The sequence below is a fragment of the Anser brachyrhynchus genome (assembly GCF_964034855.1).
Source record: "Anser brachyrhynchus genome assembly, chromosome: 15".
NCBI lineage: Eukaryota > Metazoa > Chordata > Aves > Anseriformes > Anatidae > Anser > Anser brachyrhynchus.
The window spans coordinates 10,368,277-10,388,493 of NC_137733.1; the positions used below are offsets into that span (position 1 = coordinate 10,368,277).

General features: G+C 41.8%; 1 protein-coding gene across 3 annotated transcripts in view; it reads left to right on the forward strand.

Moving 5' to 3' along the window:
• The first annotated feature begins 251 nt into the window (after positions 1 to 251).
• CYTH3 (cytohesin 3) overlaps positions 252 to 20,217 on the forward strand; it is a 51,964-nt gene continuing 31,998 nt past the window's right edge. The window contains exon 1 of one of the 3 annotated variants that reach the window (XM_080556654.1): positions 252 to 385. In XM_080556654.1, coding sequence (XP_080412780.1) covers positions 355 to 385 — 31 coding nt within the window. In that variant the 5' untranslated portion in view covers positions 252 to 354. Of the gene's footprint in view, positions 386 to 727; positions 765 to 7,765; positions 8,929 to 20,217 lie in introns of those variants that run through there. The other 2 variants (XM_080556656.1, XM_080556655.1) reach the window with 2 other exon arrangements.

Genomic DNA, 20,217 nt, shown 5'->3' on the forward strand with positions numbered 1-20,217 from the left:
CTGCCGGGAACACCCAGAGGTGGAGAAGGCAGGAGGGAGGCCCCTCGGCCCGGGGGGGGGACGGCGGGCGAGCTGCCGCCCCCTGAGGGGGAGAGGCGGCGGGGGGCGGCGGCAGAGAGCCGGCCGGGCCTGCCTTCCCCCCGCCGCCCGTCACATGAGAGGGGCGGGCGGCTGGGCCGAGGCGGTGGCTGCCGCCGGGGCTGAGGCAGGGCTGGGCGGAGAGGGACGGGGCAGGGCAGGCGGAGGAGGAGGAGGAGGAAGAGCAGCCGCCGAGAAAGGCGCCAAGCGGGTGGAGCGAGCCCCGGGCCTCCCTCAGCCGCGGCCGTTGCGGAGCGCCCTGCCTGCGGCTCCAACATGGACGAAGAGGGCGGCGGGGGTGGCGGCGGTGAGTGGCGCTGGGGGGGCCGGAGGGACACCCGCGTTCGTGGCCGGGGGGCCCCGAGCCCGGGACGTTTCCCCCGTCCCGCTCCGCGGGCGCTGAGGGGAAGGGGACCGCGGCCGGGCGCGGGGGCTGGCGCCTGTGCTCGGCGGCCCCACCGGGGGCTGGCTCGGAGCCCCACGGCCGGCGGGGTCGGGCCGGAGGTTCCGGCAGCCGGGCACGGAGTGGGGAGGGCGGCGGCAGCGGCCCTGTGTCCCCGGCCCTCACCGGGGGCCGGCCCCACTCCTGGCTCCGCTCCCGCCCGGCGACATCGCTGCGCTGCCCCGGTGCAGCTGCTGGGGAGGAGGGGGGAAAAGTACGCGGCTGGCAGCGGGCGGTGAAAAGGGTAATTATGTTCTGTGAGGGCTGCTGCGAGTGTGTGTGTGTCATCTTCGTGGCGGCTCGGTGATAATCACGGAGTGGTTCGGCCAGTTTGAACAAGGTGAACCGAGCCTGAAGGCAGCGGTGTGAGTGCTCCCAAAGCCTGCCTTCAGAAAGTCAGGGCTCGCGTCCTGGGGGAGCTTTTTTAGTCTCAATTCTTAATCGTTGGGAGACGGGGTTGTGTACCGTCCGGCTTCCAGGATCTGCAGCTCTGCAGCCCGCTCTCCTCGTGTGATTTTCGTGGTGTGAGCGCGTTTGTAAAGCTTGTGTCTGAAGCACTCGGCTCTTGGGTGCCGCCAGTGATAATGGTGCTGAGGAGCAGCCGGTCCTGCCCTGGGGCAGAGGCACTGGCTCAATGCTGTGCCCTATATTCACTGCTGTTGCTGCGACTCTGGCTGTCTGCATCAGTGGCATGGTTTGGAGTGCAGAGTGGTGGGGATCTCTCCTGAATAAAGCACTAAACCACCCGCGTTTGAACGTGTTGCTTTATTTTAGATAGGTAAAATAATGGCTAAGCCTTGTATGATTAATAGTTACACGGTGATTGCTAATTCTAAATATAATTACCCAGAACTCGGAAATCAAGTGGGTGTGGTGTTTGTTTTGACAACTTGGAAAAAAAAGTCTGTGATGAATCAGAAAAATAATTCAAGGAGTCGTCTGTAAGCATGGCCATTTCTTAGCAGGCACCTCTGTCCCTTGGTTAGTGTTGGGCTCAAGTCTTTAAAAAAAATCTGAAAAAGGAAACCAAATAACAAAACAAGACAGTCTTCCTTTAAAAAATGTCATTGGGAACAATTGAACACTGTAATTGTAAAGGCCAGAAAATTCACTCAACTCAAAATAAGTTTTCACAGCATTATGGGCTTGCATCTGTAGTAAAGGGAGATGACCGTGCCTGCTGTCGGCACGAGCCCTGTGTAATGTAGTAGTACCTGCTCACGTGCAAGGCTTAGACTAGCAAGTGGACCTATTGCTGAATCGAGAATCACCTTTCAGAAAGTGTTAAGTGTTTCAGAGTTGCATTTTCACAGGAGGAAAAAGATGGAAGCTCAGGCGGAGCTGGTCTTTATTGCTCTGAAGGCTGGTTTTGTGGATGAAGACATCAGATTCTCATGTAGAGTGCAAATGAAACTATTATTTATAACTTTATATCACTAATAAACATGTTGCTTTTTTGTCAGAACAGAATAGTTTATGTTCCTACTTGGCTTTGTTGTAAAACAATCGTAGACTAATTAGACTGTATTTTTTTTTTCAACCAGTACTTAATGTTTTACACTAATTTCTTGTGAGTACTGAACTTTTTTCCTGACTAGAGATCCTGTCTGGCTTTTTCTTACGGAACACAGTCGGTTTGGAACACCAGGATTAGTTAGATCATTTCCAGCTAATGAATTGTTTTGAATTAAGAGTCATTTTTTTCTTCTTTCTAAACAATAGAAAGCATGTGAAAAGTGTTGATTTGATAACCAATTTTAAAATGCTTTAGTGCCACTAAGTACTGAGAGCCGTGGGCTGCCAAGGGCGTCTGAGCAGGGCTGCCCAGCATTTGAACCTCTGCAGGACACCTCCAGTGCTCAAAAATTCACGATTGACCGGCAGCCTCATAAAGCTGAGCTTATCGATGTGCACAGGTACTTTAGGAAGTGTGCACAATTATTTGAGGACTGCACGGTATCACCCTAATTAGAGACTTGATCTAGATAAGCATCTAAATATCTAGGACATTACACTGTGATTCAGAAGGTAAACTGCTATTCCCAGTTCAGTTCTGCCTGCTGCCCTGCTCTTCTGTATAATTTGCATCTGATGCTTCAGTTCCCTTAGTTGTCAAATGGGGTCACTTATTTTGCCACCTCCTGTAAAAACTGTGAATGACAGCGGAGCTATGTAAAGCTAGGATTTATTATTTTAGAAACACTTGACAGAAGAGAAATGTTAATTACGGGAATTGTTCTCAGTGTTTTCTCTCTTCTCTGGAGTCTAAATGGAGGCATGCATTTATTTTATGCAAGCCATTTATACACAAACCTCCCATTGATTTCAGTGGAGGCTGTGTGCGTGGATTATTGATGTGATATGATCCGAGTCAGTTGGTGTTTGTCTCAGCCTTCTTTTGTGTTCTGATTAAAATATCTCTGTGGTTCACTTGATCCAGGAAATTTCTCCCCCTCCCTCTCCTCGCTTGGTTTAAAATCACATGTTTTGTGATCTGACTGAGGCTTTTCTAACATGCTTACTGTTACATAGGGGTGGTACCATTGAACCGAGATCTTTACATTGAATATTGCAGCAGGTGTGTAGAAGGCAGGCCGGAATAGTACTCTTCTTAGTTTCCCTGGATTTGAGTTGAGTTGTGCAGTTGCTTCGTCGTCACCCAAATCCAACTCGGTGCTGGTCTGCCTGGAAGAACCTACACAATGAAGTACGTAGTGACTTGTGTGTGTCTGCTTGTTTTGAGCCTATCTCCATGAAGGGTTCTAAACAGACGTGCAAAAAGGTTAAAATCTTGTTTCTACTTAGCAAACATGAAAAAATACAGTACTGATTGTGACAGTGAAGTTTCCATACTGTTCCCCAAACTCTGTTCTTTATTCCCAAATTGTGAAGCTTTTTTGGGGGGGTTAGAGCAGTTCAGTTGCCAGGCTGTGCTAGTTGGCCCAACTTGCAGCGATGGTGCCAGGTAGCACTTTGATTTCTATTATGCAGAGAGGCGCTCATGAGGAACTAGACCAAGAGACCAGATCGTCTTGCAGAAGACTCAGAAGAATAGATTTGCTGCCAAACCAAATTTAGCAAGATGATTTCTGTTCTTCTGCATGGCAAAGCGGTTACACATTTATAGGCAAAATCTGTTAAATGTAAGAAAAAACATTTTCTTCTTAGAAAAAATGTTTTTAAAAATGATTTTCATATATATATAGATATCTATTTAAATTTCAGGCAGTAACCTCTGGACTGGTTCTGGTTTTTTTTGTTATTGTTGCTTTGTTTTTTGTGCATTGTTGTGTCTTTCAAAGGTAGATGTTACAGACAGAAGAATCCATGTGGCCTGCGCATGGTTCTAGATATTTGCTCTGCATTTGAGACTAAATCTGCATGTTTTGTTTATACTAAAAGAAACTCATGAAATAAAGAATTTATTTAGCATAGAAGAATGTTAAACATGTTTCACTCCAGACTCATCAAAATGGGTAATTTGTACTGGTGGTTTTAAAAAGTTGTCCGAGAAGTTCTTTGGAGGAAGGCTTGTAGCTTTAAATAACACTGGGGAAGTGCCAAGAGTATAAAAATGCACCTGAGCGTTAGACTAACAACATGTAGGGATTCTAGGAAGAGGAAAAAGAGCAGATCTGGGGATACAGCACAAAATTAAACATAAATGTCTTCTGTTAGCCAACAGTGCTTCACATTAAGTCGCTTTTTGCTTAAATAAATAGTTCTCCATGCTCAACCTACTTCACATTTATAGAGGCTACCTGTTGGTTCAATAGGATCTTAATTTTGAGCTCCAAACATATTAATACTTACAATGTAATTATGAATAATAGTTATTTATAATGCTATCAGAAAGTGGGCATCTTAATTGCAATAACACATGAATTTTTTTCTGAGCCTAGCATTCAATATTCTTAGCTGTGCCTTGGAAGAAAACATTAAATTTTTGCTGACAAAGTTTCCAGAGGTTGCCAAACTTGACAAATTGTTAAGTAGTATTTGGTGTCTGGTGCACAGCTATATAAGCATGGCGTGGATTTTAGTGGAACAGCATGCCTATAACATAGCATCTGTGTGTATTACTACATCTAGGAAAAAAAAAAAAAAACACCTGTAGGATTTACTGAGAGGAACAGAGTGTTCTCTGCAGAACGGTGTCTGGGAATCACGGTAATAGCCACGTGAAAGGGGGCTCCCCATGTGCTGCTGTTACGAGATGGATATTGCAGTCTTTTAATAGCAATGGTTCCATAAAAGCTTTTACCAGTTGAGGGGCTGCACGTCTCGAGGCGGCACAGGGTTTTCCAAGGTACGTCCTGCGGTTCACATCAAATCTTTCAGTCTCATCATGTTTATTGCCTCCCCTTCTTTCTTCATAGGATTTTGAACACTTTCCAAGGGAAAACTGATGAAATAAGGTGTGTCTGTCCTGCAGTTTCTTCTGCTTGCCGTCTTTTCCACCTGTGTCTCTCCCTTGCTTGCACTATAGAAAAGTTTGATCTATTGCCTTAAGAGCTTTAAACTGTTTCACTTATACTGTAGCTCCATCTTATCTGCTGCTATCTTTTGCTTGCTTCCTTTCCCTCCCAGTGCAAACATGCTTTGGTCTGTTTCTTTTTACACCCCGTCTTCGGCCCCATTTTCATGTTGAACTACTGCCCCATCTTCTTTTCATGTTGAAAGTCATCGAATGAGCTGTTTGCAGTCGCCGTCTGAAGAGCATCTCCTCCAGGTTCATCCTGGGTCCTTTCCACACTTGTCCTGACCCCTTGTACTCAGTACATTCCCTTCCTCCTCTTTGTCCCGCCAGCTGCCTCTAGTACTGTTTACTATACTTTTCTTTTTGAAATCTTGCTCTTTCTTGGCTTCTTTCGCTGTTGTCTCCTCACTCCCCTCCGATCTTGTTAATCGCTTTTTCATATGGAAGATCGTCTTTCTGCTTCCAAATTTTTGTGAAGATTTGCAGGATCCTGTGCTTGCCTTAATGGTCTTCCTCCCTATTCCTTGTTCTGAACAATCAAATTTGCAAATAGAAATCAGACTATTGAGTTTAAAGGGATGACTTGCAGCATACACTGTCTGCTCTGGATCCAGTGCCGTCTGTCCCAGCTAAAATGCTGCCTTGTTTAAGATCTTAAGATTGCATAATTGTCATCTTAAGTTTAATGAGTCTAAACCAGAGCTGTTAGTGTTGTTTCCTCCCACTGCCTTTCTTAGTGTCCATGGGTGCACACCGACATCCCGAGTGGCTATTGACAAGGAAATAATCAGATGTTAGAATTTATTCTTTCTTTCTTTAAGAAGTCCATAGAAAAGTTGTACGAAAAAGACATTTAAAAAGGCAATGCAAAACCTTTTGAACGCTTTTGCAATCTTGCTCCTGAAGTTAGGAAATAAGTTGCATGTTCCTATGCAATATTTGTTTTCCTGTTTGAGTGTACGAATAAATTTAATCTGGTTATGGGATCCCACACTACGCTTTCTGCACACTTCTGCATGGGGCTAGGCAGCATGTGGGGTAGTGTCTCATGGTGACTGAAGCTGTCTGTGGGAATTATTTCCACATTTTTAAGGCAAAGTGGTAGTTAAGGTTGTCTGCCTCGCTTTGTCTTCCTGTAGTTTGTGAGTATTTAAGCAGGTACCGAAAGATTGCATTCATTTTAGCGAAGAGTTTGGACACATTGACCAGGGGTTTCTTTCACTGAGGATAAAATTAAGCCCTTAGCAGCGAGTCTGCTGGGAAAGCTTGTCAGCTTGCAGGGCTGTAGGGCCGCAATCCCGTGGAGGTGAAGAACTCGTGATATTTTACTTTAATATTCATAGAGGCAAAGAAAACTTCATGTGAACAGCCATGAGTGGTGTTTCTGAATTCTTCACTGCGCATTCGTTTAAAGCAGTGTGTTGTAGAGGAAAGGTATGCAACTTAGATAGTAAAAGTGGGTTTAATTATATACCATTTGTATAACTTCAGCATCTAGCAAATTGTTTTTAATTGCATATGACTTCCTTCTTTTAATTCCAACAATTTCATGGGAAAACTTAGTATTGCAAATTTTTTGGACAACAGTGTTTCCTTTTAGTGGGATAGACACACAAAATCCACTAAAAAACCATGTGTTTTGTGGTCCTCTGAGATTTGCCTGAAGAAGGAAATGGCTTGACCTATTTCGTTGCTATGAAGTAAAAACATTCTTGTTCTTTTTTTTTGGTGAACATCTGTGTCACATTTATTTCATTACTTTCTGAAGTTCTTTAAGCCCATTATTCAGTATTATAAAGTTTTTATTAAACAAACAACGATACATAGCTGCTTCCACAACTCTGTTGAAGTTCTGCTATCTACTTACACGTAGGTGGGATATAAGTGGGTAGCTTTTCCAATATAAGTTGACGTGCAAAAAGGCAAATACAGACGTTATCTAATATTTCCCAGAAAACAAACAAACATTTCTTTGACAAATTCAGTAGGATCTCATGGAGTTTAACAGGAAATGTAGCACGCTGGAAGCTTGGGAAATCTCAACCAGGACATGAAGTACTGGAGATCTTTGATCTAATTTTTCAATAGGTTGGACTTCTTGGCATGGTTTTACTAATTAGCCTCATTTTCAGACGCTCTGTTTATTATAAAAAGAAATAGCTTATGCCAGGAGTACGGAAGATTTGTGAAGGATAGATTTTACTGTGAGACTATTGATTAATAATGCTATAGAATTTCGTAAGAAAATTCTGTTTAAAACAAGATTTGGAGGTAAGTTTGTTTGTGATGATTGAATCTGAGTTCACATCTGGCTTTCCCTATCGGGTCTAGCAGCCCGGTTGGATTGTGAGGAGCTGCTGTGGGTCCTTAATACCAAAGGAGAAAACAGTTGTTGATTTTTAGGTGAAATACCTTGAACTTTTTGAACAAAACAAGCAAGCTGTATGAAAATGATGAAACCCAAGTCTATGGAAATGGTCTGGTATCTCTAAAGCTTTGCCTTCTCCCCTAGGAGTCCTGAATCTTTTTCATGTCTCCAGTGACATACCATGCATCTCCTCCTCATGGTATTCTATTTCTGGCCTCGTTCCCCATGCATTTATCTGCATAATAATGTGATTTTCTGCAGCTGGTTCGGAGCAGGGCTCGCGCGGGGTGGCCACGTAGAGCGCGTCTGCAAATTCGCTCGCTGTCTGCTGCCTCTCAGGGTGCAGGAGCGGCTGAGCAGCAACTGTGGGAATTCATGTTGGTGTCTCCCCTAGCCAGTTACCAGTTCTCTCAAGGCTTGTAATATCCACCCTTCAGTCAAATTACATTGAAATTGAGTGGTACGCAAGACGTCGTTTGGCAGAAGGAGTAGATGGGGAGGAAAAGGAATGTATCCCGTCTCTCTCCTGTTCTCACACACATGCAAACACAAAAAAAAGGCTGAAAAAATTGGCATGTGCAAGCAGGGGAAACTGCCTCTTGCTGCTTTCTGTGAAAGGCACAGTGAGATGTAATCATTTAGTGAGTCACCTCTCCGTTTTTATACAAGTGCCTCATTAATAGGCAGTGTAACTTCCAGCATGGAGATGTGTGTTCGTACTGTCTGATTCGGAGTGCTAAATACCATTCAGGTTGTTTTCCTGCTCGATTCCCAAGTTTTCAGAAGTCTTTATTTGCTGTTACATTTTTGCTTTCATATATTGTAAATATCGTGTCCCTTAATAAGATCTTTGTTTAGCTCATAAGCAACGTTGTCTGGAGGGTCAACTTCTGACCCGAACGGGTCCTGTTGCCTCATGAGGCATGCACAAGAGAGGGGAATAGGCAAAAGGGGCATTTGTAGCCGCATATTACAAAATAAGGGATTATTGTCGTGTAAAGTAGCATTTCTTATATTCAGTAGTCAGATTTTGAGTACTTTTTTTCTTTTATTCTCGCTCATGTAAGCATGGACTAATGAACTTCCTGCCTCGTCATTCAAATCGACTGAAGAGGAATTTTCCCACCAGGCTGTGTACTCTCCCCGAGTACAACTTTGACCACTTGCAAATGCCATTTTTGAATTTGTGAAACTGCTGCATGTTTTTGTGGCTGTATCTCACAACTGGGGGCTGTGGGGGAAGGCTTTCCCAAGAAGTGGAGGTTAAACCAAGTGGCTTCAAGAAGCGCTGGTGGCTCTGGTACGGAGCAACACCCTTCCTTGGGAGGAACCTTGCAAGTTAAATGCATTTTCTGACCATGAAAATCCTCCCAACTTCAGGCTAGGGGCTTGGTCCTATGTAGGGCAGCCTTGAGCCCTTCTTGAGAAGCCCCCAGGGACCTGCCCCCTTTCTTGTGCTTGTACGTGTTCAGCTCCTCAGGGTAGCCTACAGAGGAGCTCCCGTGTACAGGCCGTGCTGGCTGGTGATCCCTCGCAGATCTATGGACTTGATTGCTTGGGGTAGGTAAACGTGTGTCTGTGCATCTTTTTGGGGGTTCTCCCTGTTTTGTTTTTCTACATTTTTGGTTCTCTTTCTTTCCTTTCTGTGTGGTTTTCCCTTTGACTGAAAGGATCCTGCCTGGGCCATGCCCAAACCAAGCACTCGGTGTTTGGGGAGCGTGCCGTCAGGAGCCTCGCTCAGCCTGGAGGAAACCGTGGCGTAACCCTGGTGCATGCTAACTGGGGAGGACTCATTCTGGATGTGGTATCCGTCACGTAACGCATTCATGGGCACGTCATGTTATGGAAGTGTATGTTTATAGTCTCAAAAGTAAATTTTTGTTTTAACCTGCTCTTCTGCAAGTCAGTTCTGACCTATTGTACCGCCCTTCTAGTTACTCAGATTATTACTTTCTGTACCTGCAACACTTCTAAAGGAGAATCCAGCATTCCTCTGGGGACAAGGAGAATATCTGTGTGTTTTTTTCCTTGTGCTGCTACTCCTGAATTGCAGTTTGTATGGAAACTGTTTCTGAAGTGGAATTTGAAACTGGAAGCCAAGGTTAGTCGGATGCAAAGTTAGAGAAATGACTGTTGTGTCTATGAGAATGATTCCAGCCACAGAAGGGAGAGATTAAAGGCTTTCAGGTACATGACTGGTTTGCTGTTTCTTAGCGTAGCTGATGCTGGTGAATTTTGCGGGCTGGGAATCTCAGCCTGGTTCTCAAGTCCAACTCCTGTGTGTGACGTGAGGTCAGCCTTTTTGGGAAGCCTGTGACACTGCAGTTTGCTGGAGGTGGTGTGCTCAGGACAGATAAATGGAGCATATGGTGTTGATTTTTATTTTTTTTTTGGCTATAGGAAGTGCATTTTTGTGCATTAAATATAGTAACTTTCTTTTTTTAAATATCTGAGAGGAAACTTCCCCCCCAGCGTTTTTGAAATCAAAATACATCTTTCTTCACCCTCGTTTTCTGCACTGTAGTTGGAAGGACTGCAGTGTTTAGTCTTGGTTTTGTACCAATAAATGACATAGTCTCACATGAATGTTTTAAAAGATTAGGTGATATTTTATAAGTGCAAACATAAAAAGAAGGCTAGCTTAAGTCCTTCCACTATGAATTCAGTGATAAGTGTAGAGAGTACACGTTACGTCATTGTTCTTGATTGCTGAAAACTCATTTTCCTTTTGTATTTTCTACCTGTGTTGCAAGCATGAAAAAGAAACGTATTATGAAGGGGAAAGGTTGGGTGAAATTGGTAATCCAAATTAAATACAAATAATACTCTAAAGTTTATGGAGCCTGTGGGTGGGTGGACTTGGCAGATACATCCATTGTGGTATGTTAGACTTGAAAGACCATATGGAGATGATTATTTTCTGGCATTTTGTAGTAAAGGTTTTTGTAGTAGGATTTTTTTTTTTTTTAGAAAAGGGGATGAAAAATAGGAAGAATAATTTCAGTTTGCATCGAGTAGTAAAATAGTTTGTTGTAGTAGCATATGGAAAAGCAATTTATTCAAAGTTAAGCTGCTAAAAGAAATTCTCCTACTGTTTTCCTATTGGCTTTCTTGTTTTGTGAACGCAGCCAGAGATCCTATGCAGCTGGGACTAATACAGGATCCAGCTGTAACTTTTTTTATTGTTGTTCAGATGTCCGGTGATGGTCAAATCTAAGTTATTGTGTAGAAATTTAGTAAAGGAAAAGGGCAGGGTGGGAAAAAAGTGACTCTCTATAAAAATATTCCAGTAAAAGCAACAGGAACTAGGAGTATCCATTTCAGAACTCTGCCATAAATCCCATCCTGAAATACTTAAACGCCTTCAGATTTTGCTGTAGACCTTAAGTCATCTAGGATTTTTTTTTTTTTAAAGAAGTGAAGTTGCCTGAATGGAATGGGAAGGTAGCCATACTTTTAGATTACTTTCGGAAGAAGGTATCAATTTATCACTCCTAGTACAAGATTTAATTGAAACAAAATCCTTTACTGTCTTTAAAGTATTGGTACAATATGTAATGAGTTCTACAATGTTCATTGAACAGTTTTGATTTTGCTAACTTCATTTATGCTGTGTTTCACTAGTCTTTGTTTTACAGAGCCCAAGTATTTAAGGAAGCGAGAAGCCTAATATTTTTCTTCAGAGTTCAGCTTCCCTTTGGTATATTTTGTGCTTCCAACTATGTAGATGATGGTTTGGATCCAGATTAAACAAAATGAGTGAGAAATACAGTAGGTACACGGAATGTGAGAATACTTAAGGATGACCAAAATAATGCATCCTTTATTCTTTCAAAACAATTTCTGTTTCTTTTTTTCTTTGTTAAAAAGATCAAATTTCTTGAGTTTCTTTATAATTGAGCCAACCATCCTGTATGTGAGTTACGTGGGACCAGTGATGCAAGGTAGAACTGCCGTGGCTGTTGGGTTTCTGCCTGCTTTTCAGATCTTCCTTCCACACTAAATTTGCAAGTGGAGTCCCATCAAATGGCTACTAAACTTAAGAATTCTGTTACTGCCACCGAGTCTTTAATTTTGAATGTAGTTACTCAATCACTTTGTAATTATGCTAGTCAAAGTAATAAGTTTAATAACAATAGTATACAAATAAGTCCTAATTGACTGGAAGAACTAGCTTGAAATATTATATTATTAGCGATAGAGGAATTTTAAAACATAACCACAGTCTATATCATAATTTTGGAAAATATTAGTGTATACACCTTACTAATTCTTTTATTTAAAAAAAAAAAAGGAGGAAAAAAAAAGAAAAAAGAAGATTTGTGGTGAGCCTGCTGGCTTGCTGGACAACCTGGCATTTCACCCCACCGTGCTAGAACATAACAATTTATTTTCCTTCCTGAACTAGTAGGAGCTGATCTGTGACTTCAAAGTGGAAGTGAAATGTGGACAAAATGTTATGCTTTGAAGGCACAATACTTCTGAAGCAAATCAATTGCAATGTAGAAATCCCTACGCTGTCCATGCAGCTATGTAAGATGTAACAATCTTTGGAGTTCTTGTACTTGCTCACCAGTGTCAATGTTAAGAATGAGGAAGTTTTGTTCCTTTGGTAGGATTGCTGCACTCCATGGGTAAATGGCAGTAACAGTTGGTTTTGTTTGTATGGTCACCGAATTTACATGGTTGACTGGTGACTGTCAACGTGGTGATTATCAACATGGTGACTAACAGCACGTTTTGTAAACCTGCAACCAAATTTCTTTTTCTATATGGCATTTATTTCTTCTTTTTAATTAAGCAAATTACGACATTCATTTTGCTGTGTTACTGCACTGGGTGTCATATATTGCATAGCTATGTTTGGGCTTTGTTGAGATTGATTCCTGTCCTGAGCACCCCTGTGTTTTATCTTATTTTTAAATACAATATTATACATGAAATTAATACATGTAAATAATTTTTTTTTCCCAACATTGTAGTGATTAAATTATCAGTATTGCTTCATTTTGTTTTGCAAGAATGGTATTCAAAGTTCTTCTGAACAATAGGTGTTGCGATCTTAAATTGTAGAATGCCTAATGCCAGTTGTCTTTTGCAGAATTGGTTGTATGTAGACTCTGCCTGTGTCAAAGGCCACTAAAATACAGCAACTAGAATAAGGAACTATGCTTCAGGATGCTTTGGCTGCATTTGTGGTGTATTTGAGAGGAAATTCAGGAAGTATTGTTGCCTAGAGAATGAAATATGCCAGCTAAATTGAAGAAAGCAGTATAATAATGTCTTGAAAGAGGGAGAGAATGCTGCCTTTTTTTTTTAATTGTTAAACTTTTTGTTTTTCTCTGGTGCTCATATGGACTTAGAAGTCATCCTGTCACATTCGAAAATCATCAGGAGGTCCTTCTCACTTTATTGAAATAATTGTATGATAATTCTGTGAAAGTCTTGGCTTTTCACAACCTCATTTTATGCTTTAAAGAAAGGGTTTCGTGCTGAACAAACACACGTTAGCCCGATAGCATTTTCCTGTATTTGAATTGAGAACAGTTAAATGACTCCAAAAAATTTGTTGTTGTAGATAATGAATTTTAACATAGAATATGTGCATACAATAAATCTCTTCAACTAATCAGTCTGCTTCCTTTCCCTCCCACCCCCTTGCAGCTGGACGTTCCTCAGCCTTTGCTGCTGTATCTTGCTTCCTCTTGAGACTTTCTGGAATAGAGTTAACAGTGGTGGCAGGGATTAACGAACAATGTAGTGATTATATTCTGTGGGTCTGTATAAGTTGTCTTTTTCCATTGCTATTAATTCTTATGGAAGCTATGTCATCTATTCAGTATGAACACATTATGTGTGCCATGCAAAGTTGCGTGTCGCGGTATTTAGTGAAAACGTGTGTATCGCCATTCAATCAGGAGTATTTTTAGATTTCATTAGTGAGCTCATAAGTTCTTAGCTGGAACAATGCAGGATGGCTAGACTTCCATTGATAGTTTGCAATTAATTAGGCTTTGTGTTTCTTTGGCATATGGGAAGACATTTTTTAAACTACAACTGCAGGAAAATTCAGGAAAAAGTTTCCGTTAGAGCGGAGTTCATCATGAAGGTTTACAACTATGGAGACAAGTGGAAGCATTTCATGTTTTCTAACAGCCTGATTCAAAATTTATGTGAGCAATTTTTGTTGACTCCTTTTCTTTAAGGATCCAAATGTAATCTTTCAGAATTAGTTTCTGAATGTTTAGAGATATTGGCTGGACGTCTGTGGATGCGGCGCTTGGGTTTTCTGGTCGTGCTTCAAATGCTTTAGCAAAGGTTAAGGTCCAAATCAGTTCAAACATTGAGGAGATGGTAGGGCAGATGCTGTAATTGAAAAATCTTTTTGAACTAGCTTTTGGATAATTTTGATGTGGTATGTCGACTGCTCTCTACGTGGTTCTGTGCTGTTGGGATTAGGTGACTCGGTAGCAAAAACCTATGCTTAATAATGCCACCATTGTTATTAGCAACTGCCTTTATCAGTGGGCAAAAAATACTTAAAACAATGAAGAAAGTGTCAGCAGATGGCATTCACCGGGTGTTTTGTACCCAGTGCCATATTGCCCGTTTGTGGAAGACAGAAGGATCTCTGCCCGGGGTGAACAAGTCTTCTCCCTACGCCCCTCGCTAGCAGTGCCCACAGAGGTGCAGACAAACACCCTGTTGGTGCGGAGTGCTCAGCAGAATTTCCAACTTGGTATTTCTGGTTGCCCTTAGGCAAAATTAGGATGATTGCGACTGTTAATATGAGTCAGATTTTTTACAGCCTTACACAAAGTTTGTCTTTGTGTACTGAAAGCTCATGCCAGGTAGAGCACTGCTCCGAAGAGAGAGAGGAGCTCTTTGGAAATTTGCTTCTCAGAAGCTATATATAACCGCATTGTCTTATGAAGCTGGTATCTGCAGTTAAAGACGACATAACTTGCTGTACATATTACAAGTTTAGCAGAAAGTGCTATCTTTTATTGGTACCTTTTGCACTGTGGTGAGGGGTAACACAACTAAAGCATTTGGTCCCATTCAGTTGTTTCCTAATCGACAAAAATGTTTGCTATTTGAGCATGGCAGGATGAAGTGGAAATCTGAGTAAGAATGTTTATAAATAGGAGCAGCAGGAGTCGATGGATTTGGAAAGAGGTTGGGGTTGAATGCCAGTTAGTTACTTAAAGCTTTGTAAACCTTTCTCTCTTCAGTTTCAGGGAAAATGCTGAATTTAACATGCTATAAGTCTGAGACAGAGAGAGTAATAGAAGTTAATTGCTTAGATCTTTGAAGTTGTTGTAGGGATACAGATTGTTTCTTATTAAGCACTTAGCTGAGGAAAAATGATTAACTTAATAAAGTAGAAAAATACACGTTCAGATTATTTTTCATTGATCTCTGGAAGGAATGCAGTGACTTTTTTGTCAATACTAGGCAGGAAAAACAGCCTAGAAAGTGCAATGTACTATTTTGGCAGATCTGACTGAAACTGTTTGAAAAAGTTTAAATAGAAGAATGTATTTATTCAAAGGAGTTTTTGCTTGGAGTGCCAGAGGGTCTGCTTGAAGTACGAAAAAAATATATATTTTTTTCAACATAGAACTTATGTCTACACTAAAAAATAAATAAAAAGTATTCAAACTTTTTTAAAGCATGTTCAAAGTGAATGTGCTTTATTTTGGAAGTATGATGAGCCAGATTTGGTATAAACTAGCAATGGTCTTTTGCCAAGCTAGGAATGGGAGAGCAGGGGTTTGACCTTACAGTAAGTGATCCATCCAGCAAACTTCTTATCAGTGAACCAGAGAAAAAGCTCTTTTATATCTGGATTAGTGACCTGTCAAGCTAATTGTTGCATGGAGTGATGGCAAACAACAATTCACAAATGCTAAATATACTCTTGTGTGAGGAATTTGAAAATGCTTTACAGTCTTAAACTAAGCCTTACTATTCCTTCACTAAGAAACCTATGAATAAATTCCTGACCTCTTAAAGTGCCCTCTTGGGCTACAGAGCATGTGGCCAGTGGGCTTGTTGATGTCATAGCAAGATGCTGGAACACTTGGAGCTGAAGATGACCAAGAAGTAAAATATTGTACGACCTAAGGTGCATTTTCCTTCAGGTATTGCAGCTCAGCAGCTTCCGTAGCAGGTATGAGGGTTGCTTTTTTGGATGAGACCGCAAGAACTTTGATGGTTTGCAGTGTCAGGTATTCCATCGTGCACCCTGGAGCTCATCTTCTTTTGGAGGAAAGTAAATGCTACTCGAGCAGTCATTTGATGCGTGAGTAGTCCTACCATGGCACTCTGGTTGCTGTCTGGAGACATTCTTTGGAGAACGAAGACTGCTTTCAAATCCAGCATTTGCTCCACTTCCTTTAGCCTGCAACTGATCTTGGAAAATGAATAAATAGAAAGCTTCTGCAATAAATATTGCTTCTGAAATCTAACTCCAGAGCTGTCTCAGGCAGGGGTGGGGGAAGGGGAAGGATGAATTTTCCCTTGCTTTTTCTGAAAATTGGATTTGTGTGCTTTAGAAAGAGCCAGCAATCATAAGTAACTGACTAATGCTCTCCACTAATGAGTGAAGTACAGAGAGCAGCTCTCTCGTTGCCAAGAGTAGATGTTACTGGAAAATTAAGGCAGCAAGACGGGTTGAGCCCCAGACATTGTGCTGGGAGCACGGTAGGTCTGGTGAACTGTGCCCGCATCTAAAGCAGGATTTGAGGGTACTGCTGGTGGGCGGCTGTGGGGTCTGGCCTCCGGGACCCCCCTGCAGCTGCTCAGCGACATTCCTGTCGATTTTCCATGCTGTGACTCAAAATGGATCTGACAGGAATGTCTGATACTGCTCTGGTCTGCTTGCTTTTTGAGCCTTTTTCCAGGTCTGTACTTGGAAACGTAGGTGCGAGCCAGCCAATGCTTTCCTTGCCTCTAGCTGGGGGTGCTGTGGTAAGGGCAAAGCTGAAACACATCGCTGCAAATTTTGATTCTTCTCATAGTGTCCTTTCAGAAGTTGAAAGGATCGGTGTGTTCTTGTTTGCTTCTCCCACACCCAACAGATGATGGAATAATCTCTGCTACTCAGAAGGAATTGTCCCGTCCTTGATCCAGGATGCTTGGATGTTGGAGCTGGAAGCTGCCTAGGTTGGAAGCGAGACGTTTGTGGTTAGTCCAGTCATTCACAGCAGCTACTGGGAGGTGCGTGCCAGTGGGAGATGCTGAATTCCTGGGAATCATCCCGTATCCTCTGATGTGAACATGGAGCCAAACCCTGTTCAGTGGTAACAGTAGCTCAAGCAATCCAGCTTCCCGGCCTGCTCCGTATTCCGTGTGCTTGACCTGATTTCCATCAGTAGCTGGTGCTGAATGCTGCCTGTGGAGCATGTATGTACGTGACCACTCCTGTGCCCTGCGGGGAGAGCAGCTTTGGTCGTGGCTGATGACCTGGAGGTAGCCAAGTGCTAACCATTTCCCTTTTTGCATTAGAAGAGAATGCAGCATAACTCACAAAGGTGGATAATTGCTTATTTTCTGACCTGGATTTGAACTAGATGATGTCTTTGTGCTGTATAATATAATGATATATAATATCAGTCTGCTGAAGACTTGATGGGAATCTGTTAAACCTTGTTTATCTGAAGTTTTGTCATCTGGCAATTGTTTCAAGTTTTTTAAATTACTGTCAGCATTGCCTGTATGCTTGTCTCAATTAGAAGCAAATAGCTCTGTCACAGAAATTAGTCATGGGATCATCCAGTCCCTTTCCATCCCATTCTTCGTATTAGTCTTTATAGTAGTATGCTGTGTAATACAGTATGCTTTTACTAGGCAAGATCATAAATGCCCCAAGTTAAAAAGTACTAAAAGGTACATGCAGCTTAAAGGATCTCATTCTTGGAAAGCTATTCGATCTTAATTTTCAAATTTCAGAGTTTTCCTACTGTAGTCAAGCTAAATCCACTGATCTTCAGCTGCCCTTTCATCGCACTGTAATGAATGAAGGGTTTCAAATAAATATGCGATATCTTTCATGTGTCACTTAGCTGTGCATACTTGGCACGGTGGTCTGTTGCTTTCACCACCTAGATAACGCTGAGGAGGAACCCTGATTTGTTTCCCAAGACTCCCACTTAAAAAGTGGCTGTTGTGCGTTGCAGGCGGGTGCATAATTTGCTATCAGCTGTTACCATGGCCTCTCCTGGCATTGTTGCTGGATCAGTCTCTCACTCTGGAGTGCTGAAACATGAGCCAAAATTACAGAATTTGTTGTGACCTGGATCTTTCTGTGAAAGTCAACAAGAGAAATATGTAATCTGCAGTTTTTACAAAGACTGTATTTTGTGTTAACACTTACAGTAACACTTACTGGGGGCTTTCAAATGCAAACATCAGAGGAAAGGAGTTCAGTTTCAGCTGTAGCACAAAGTAACCTATGTTTCCCTGGTTTTGCACATAACGATTGCTAAATAGGGAAGAAAAATACTATTGAGTTCTCCCAAAATTACATATTTGTGAGACTCTGCCTTGCAGGATACATATTGATGGGGAAGAAATCTTTCGATTCTGTTTGACAATGTTTTGTTGATCTGATGTAGCGTAAAGAAAAGGCTTGAGGCCTCTTAATTTTGGAGTCATAATACCATCTGCATTTTTCCTGGTGGTGTTGCTACACAGAGCCTTTCCCATTATTCACTGTGGGGAAAATCATATGTAATCATTTTGCTTAAAAGCTGAAATCTTAAGAAAGTTCTAAGGCAATATAAATTACACAGCAAGACAATACAAGAATGCATTTTTACTTTTAGTGCTTGGCACTGCAAAGGTATTACGTCTGTCCCTTATTATTCCAGTGTTGCTGTTTCCCCTTTTGAAAGAGGGCAGCGATGTGAAGGTGATGGTGTACTTATCAGTTCATAGGTGTAACTGTAATCAGAATGGCCATTCACCAGATTTCTTAAACAGTATTTGGCAATCGATACCAAGGAAGACGCGTGCTAACTTGGGTAGTGTTTCCACTCTCTGTGCTAACCTGTCAATAACCCACCCCGAAAGACATACTGCTACGTTGTGACCAGCGTCTCCCATTACCATTTCCACGTTAGCATAAAATTTTGCTGCATTTCTTCAATATGCATGACCTTGTATATTTTAACACTGTGTTATTAATGCCAGTATTAATTTATTTGGGTAAGAGACTTAGAATGTGAAGTTAAACTCAGCTTTCTTTCCATATTCAGTGATTTGTATTTACATACTTTTAAAAAGAAAAGTTGGCCTAGAAGCATCTTCTGATCTTGAAGCAGGAGCAGAGTGACTTCAAAAGAAAAATGCGCCTAAAAGGAAATCCACACTTATCTATTTTTAATATCAGGTTGAACTACTTTCAGGATTTAGAGGATACAGGCTGCGAGGGTGGGGTTTTGGGGGCTGGGCTGAGCTGGTTTTAGGGCTGGCTGATGTTTCAAGGGTTGCTGCCCCCTGTGCCTCCCTCTGCCAGGGCTTTCTGCCATGCCAGTTGCTTTGGCTTGGGCAGCTCTGTGATACTTCTGTGAAAGAGTTTGGCTTGCTACACTGGCAGAAAACAAACCCAGAGCAAGAAGGGATCCAGGCAGGGCTGTATATCCAGCAGCAAGTGGCAAAACAACTCGTGCAGAGCTGCTCGTTGTGTGGTTTTTCTTTCCTCCACACATGACAACCCTTCATTTGCTTGAAGGTGGTTCTTGTGTTTGCAAAACACTTGGTTTCCTAATGGAAATGCATCAGAATGATGAGACAAGGTACATTAGTGAATATAAGATGTAGAGGAGGTAAGTGTAGTGTAATCATGGTCTTCAGTACTGCCTGTTCATAAAAATAACAGGGATGGTAAAAGAGAAGTGTTCATTAACTTAAACAAACACTGCTTTCAGATGGCAGATATGTGTGTCAGTGCCATAATTAGGAAATAAAAAGCAAGGCGGTTGGCTCTTCGGTTGTTTCTATCGGCGTATCTATCTAGCAGGGTGAAGATTTGAAGGCTGTTGTAAAGCTGTACCTATTTGTGCTTCAGTGCTGTTGGGAAAGGCAAGTAGGAGCAGAGAGGGTTAGCTGCTCATGCGAGCTGTAAAAAGCCTTTGTACACTCGTCTGTTTCTTTACAGCTGTTGTTGCTCTTGTTATCAGCATGGGCAGATTGTAAAGATACATATGCTGCAGTCGGTTGCTGCAAACTCCTGCTCCGTCGAGTTCAAGAAACACATTTACTGTGGTTTGTACCTTTATAGACATAAGCATATGTGCATCTGTCTCCTGTGTGTGATAGGTGAAATCCTAATGCTGGCTTTGGGAAGGCAGGTAAATGGCACGGACTGGATTTTTATATATATTCTATATATATATTTTTTTTCTTTCCCAGATTGGTGTTTTTTAGACCCTGCTTTTGCACAACTTCAGAATTGCCTACTTTCTGCTTGACTAGGCATGTTAACACCAACTAAATTATATGTGGGTATTTCTGACCAGGACAAAAACATATTTTTGTGTTATTTGAAGTCATTCTTACACATTATAACAAATAATGTGTGATTTTTTCCAAGAAGTGATTATATAGCTGGCAGCAGTTAGCCTGCTGTCTCTATTCTGTGTAGAATAAAAATGTATTTTGTATTTACAGTTTTGTATGCTTTTGTTTGTTCTTTCAGTAAAAACATGTTGAACATCAATCACTGGTGTAACTAAACTTACCCTGCAGAGGAAATAAACCAATTCCTAAATGTAAGAGGTCTAGTGGGTCATGTCAGAGGGAAACTGTTTCCTCTAAATGCCTGAAAATATGTTTTCATGT